Source organism: Alnus glutinosa, chromosome 3, assembly GCF_958979055.1.
Source record: "Alnus glutinosa chromosome 3, dhAlnGlut1.1, whole genome shotgun sequence".
NCBI classification, from domain to species: Eukaryota; Viridiplantae; Streptophyta; class Magnoliopsida; order Fagales; family Betulaceae; genus Alnus; species Alnus glutinosa.
The window spans coordinates 7867873-7872446 of record NC_084888.1 but is presented as its reverse complement, the minus strand read 5'-3'; the positions used below and the strand labels follow the sequence as shown (position 1 = coordinate 7872446).

At 38.9% G+C, this 4574-nt stretch overlaps 1 protein-coding gene across 1 annotated transcript; it reads left to right on the top strand.

The window, feature by feature from the left end:
• The first annotated feature begins 1116 nt into the window (after positions 1–1116).
• LOC133862678 (cytochrome P450 703A2) lies at positions 1117–3725 on the top strand. Its single transcript, XM_062298525.1, has 2 exons — positions 1117–2040; positions 3087–3725. Exons 1-2 carry the CDS (start codon positions 1117–1119, stop codon positions 3723–3725), a joined length of 1563 nt encoding a protein of 520 aa, XP_062154509.1.
• Positions 3726–4574: the final 849 nt, after the last annotated feature.

Sequence of the window (4574 nt, the reverse complement as noted above, 5' to 3'; positions counted from 1 at the left end):
AAGATATGTGTTATTTGTACACTTTTTTTTTTGTACATACACTCACATTTGGTGTGTAACCCATGTATATGAAATGGGTCTCACAGAGACATGTTACATATACATCTTTTGTACATCTTTTTTCTAAATCAACCATTAAATCTGTAGGACATACATGTAGAGTAATTCTACATGTACATTAAGTATCCATCAAGTATTCATAAAAAAATGAGATGGCTTTTAAAACCATCATTTGATCAAAATCATCATTTGATCAATCATACACCCAATGATGATTTTAAAATGAGTAATTCTACATGTACATTAAATGTCCATAAAAAAATGAGGTGGCCTTTAAAATCACAATTTGATCAAAATTATCATTTAATCAATCACACGTCCAATAGTGATTTTAAAAGCCACCTTATTTTTTTATGGACATTTAATGTAAATATATAATTATTCTTTTAAAAGTCACCTCATTTTTTTATAGACACTTCATGAACACTTAATGTAAATATAGAATTACTCCTACATATGGGTATTTGTGAGTTCTACAAATTCAATAGTTAATTTAGAAAAGAAATGTACAAGAGATGTGCAATAGATGTACAAATATATTTTATCGGTTCCATATGCATGGATTTCACACAAATGTGAATGTGTATACAATATGTGTACAACAAATTACGTACAACTTTTACACAACTCTAATAATTTTTTTTTTTTAAGATCACCCATTGAATATTTAGGGTCTATATGTAGGAAAACAAATTCAATGGTTAATCATAAAAAAAAAAAAAAAAAAAAGTTAGAATTGTGTAAAAGTTGTGTAAAGTAATTGTGCAATAAACATTACTCAATATCATTCGCCAAGTAAAAATAAAGAAGGGGTTTCCAAACACCCCCATTAATAAAGCATTATTTGTTATCAACGAAGTAGACGTGTCACAATTATAACATTTCGCATGTAAAGATTGTGAGAAATATTAATAAAGCATTCTTGTTATCCAATAAGCAAGTATTTAAAGGTCTAAACAAACTTAATTCGGTCCCAATGGCATCTGATTGACCATTGCATGTATAGTTTAAACTAGCCTGCTCTATTACTGTTAGCTCATGAAATTGGCAACATTCATGGATTTAGCCACATTTGCTTCAACCCTTCTTTGTGCAGCTCTGCTCGCCAAAATCATTTACCAGTGGCTCAATCGGAATTCCCTACATCAAGCCAAAAGACTTCCTCCAGGGCCGCCAAGGCTGCCAATATTCGGCAACCTTCTCCAATTGAGCCAACTCCCCCACAGGGACCTAGCCTCTTTGTGCGACAAATATGGCTCCTTGGTCTACCTCCGCCTTGGCAGTGCTCACGCCATCACCACCAACGACCCTGATATCATATGTGAAATTCTGGTTCGTCAAGACGATGTATTTGCCTCCAGGCCACAGACTCTTGCTGCCGTTCATTTAGCCTACGGGTGCGGGGATGTGGCGCTTGCCCCATTGGGGCCGCATTGGAAGCGAATGAGGAGAATTTGCATGGAACACCTGTTGACAACAAAGCGACTTGAATCATTTGCGAAGCACCGTGCTGAGGAATCCCAGCATCTTGTGCGGGACGTTTGGGAGCGGGCTCAAACCGGAAAGGCGGTGAACTTGAGGGAAGTGTTGGGTGCGTTCTCGATGAACAATGTGACGAGGATGTTGCTAGGGAAGCAGTATTTTGGGGCTGAATCGGCTGGCCCTCAAGAGGCTATGGAGTTCATGGATATAACACATGAGTTGTTTTGCCTTTTGGGCTTGATATACTTGGGCGATTATCTACCATTTTGGAGGTGGGTGGACCCTTATGGCTGTGAGAAGAGGATGAGGGAAGTGGAGAAGAGAGTGGATGATTTTCACGTGAAAATTATTGAAGAACATAAGAGGGCAAGGGAGAGAAAGAGAAAGGAAAGCATGGATGATGATGAAGAATTGGATTTTGTTGATGTCCTACTATCATTGCCTGGTGAAGATGGGAAACAACACATGGATGACAGAGAAATTAAAGCCCTAATCCAGGTGATCATATATTTTCTAACTAAATGATTGCAATATTCTGTTTAATTTATTTATTTTCCTTAACTTTTTTTTTAAAAATAGGGGTAATTACCTTTTTCCCCCATGAACTACCAAAAAATGCGCGATGCCCCCATGAACTACCAACTCGACCAAAATAGAGCATTCAACTACCAAAGATAACCATTTTCCCCCCTTCCGTCAGTCACACGCCGTTTTACCCTCATTTTCTTCCTCTTTTTCCCCTATGAACTACCACCATCTTCCTCTTTTCCCCCCCATTAACTACCATAATCTTTCAACATGCCCCCATATAAAACGGCACATGACCCGTTGACCGTTTGTTTTAACCCCTTTGACTGACGGAAGGGGGAAAAATGGTTGTCTTTGGTAGTTGAATGCTCTATTTTGGTCGAGTTGGTAGTTCATTGGGGCATTGCGCATTTTTTGGTAGTTCATGGGGGAAAAAGGTAATTACCCCTTAAAAATAAAAAATAAAAAATTATGATTAAAATGCACGACAATTACCTGTCTGAATTGTTATCAATTTGGGTAGGTAATGTGAGAGAACGTATATGCGACCCAAATAAGGATCAACAACAATTACCTGTCCAAAATACTAGCAATTTGGATAGGTAATATGAGAGACTCCATATGGGATCTACTTGTCCAAATAAACTTTGGGTTGCTCGGTCACCTACTCAAGTAGGTAAGTCTCATATGAGATCTTTTACATTATCTGTCCGAATTGCTAGCAATTCGAACAAGTAATTGTTGTGAATCTCAATCTATGGGACTCACATGTCCAACTAAATTTTGAGATGTCCAACTATCAAACCAAATAGATAAATCTCATACAAGACCTCTCGCATTACCTATTTAAATTGTCAATAATTTGAACAAGCGAATTGCTGTGTATCCTTATCATTTCTTTTAAGATTCTACACATTCTTAATGCCACTCGGAGAAATTCACATGGACAATTGTTGAGGTGTCTCATAAAACTTCAATGAAGCACTGATTTACCAATTTGGTTTATGGTGCTTTAGGACATGATAGCCGCTGCTACAGACACCTCAGCTGTGACTAATGAGTGGGCGATGGCCGAGGTGATCAAGCATCCACATGTCCTCCGAAAGATCCAAGAAGAGCTTGATTCTGTTGTGGGCCCCAACAAAATGGTCTCTGAATCTGATATGGCTCAACTTAACTACTTGCGTTGCGTCGTACGTGAAACGTTTCGTATGCATCCAGCTGGGCCCTTTCTCATCCCACATGAATCTTTGTGTGACACCACCATCAACGGCTATTATATCCCGGCCAAGACACGTGTCTTCATCAACACTCACGGGCTAGGTCGGAACACCAAGATCTGGGACAACGTAGAGGAGTTTCAGCCCGAGAGGCATTGGTTGGCCGATGGGCGCCGAGTCGAGATTAGCCATGGAGCTGACTTCAAGATATTGCCATTCAGTGCTGGAAAGAGGAAGTGCCCCGGCGCGCCACTTGGGGTGACCATGGTTCTTATGGCTTTGGCTCGGCTCTTTCATTGCTTTGAATGGGCCCCACCGGAGGGGTTGAGGCCTGAAGATATAGATACAAATGAGGTTTATGGGATGACCATGCCCAAGGCCCAGCCATTGATGGCCGTTGCCAAGCCACGCTTGGCGGACCATATGTACCTTTAATTGATATAAAACCATTCAAGTATCCTATTTTTCTATATTTGCTAAGGCTTTCATCTTTATCGTCCGAAAAAAAATTAAAGATATTTTGTTTTGAGAACAAAAGCTTTTTCTTAGCACATTTGGTCGAAACAAACGAAGCCTCTCATCAGCTGTATCTTTTGCTATTTGTCATCCTATGTCTTCTTTGTGTTCTTTTAAAACTGATCTAACTATTAAAATTATTATTAAATCAAAATTAAATAGTAATTTATCACAAATTCAACGGTAATTTTAAAACTCGCATTTTTTTTAGGGACACAAGGTGATGGGCCCCATGGTAGGCCGAATCTTAAAGATCCCTTACAAGTTCCAGATGGGCCAATCACAAAGTCAAGGGCGAAGAAGATCAAGGAGGCAATGCAAGGATTGGTGCAATCCACTTGGGCCGAGTTTGCAAATTTATCGAGCAAGACTCCAACATTCAAGATGGGCTTGAAAGAAGAAGAACCAACTTTAATTCATGTGATACAAGCAACAGATGGGGACGGCATAGCCTAGTGGTTTCTTGCAAACTCTTTATTTCACTAAGTATAGGCATATGGGCCTATTTTTATGTTTCTATGGTTGTGGGCCTTTAGGCCTATTTGTTTTATTAAGTGGACTTCTTTTATTAGCTATAGAAGTGTAGTTTAGGATATTTTGGGCTTGAAGATGTTCAGCCCATGTCTTTTAATTGATGTAGGCCTTAGTAGGGTTAGGGTTTTATGGAGAGATTTTAAAAAGACTTGTAGCCGCATATGTTAGACAAGTTGATTGTGAATGAAGTTTTATTCTTCATAGAAAACTTTTCAGTTTTCTCTACTTGTTCTT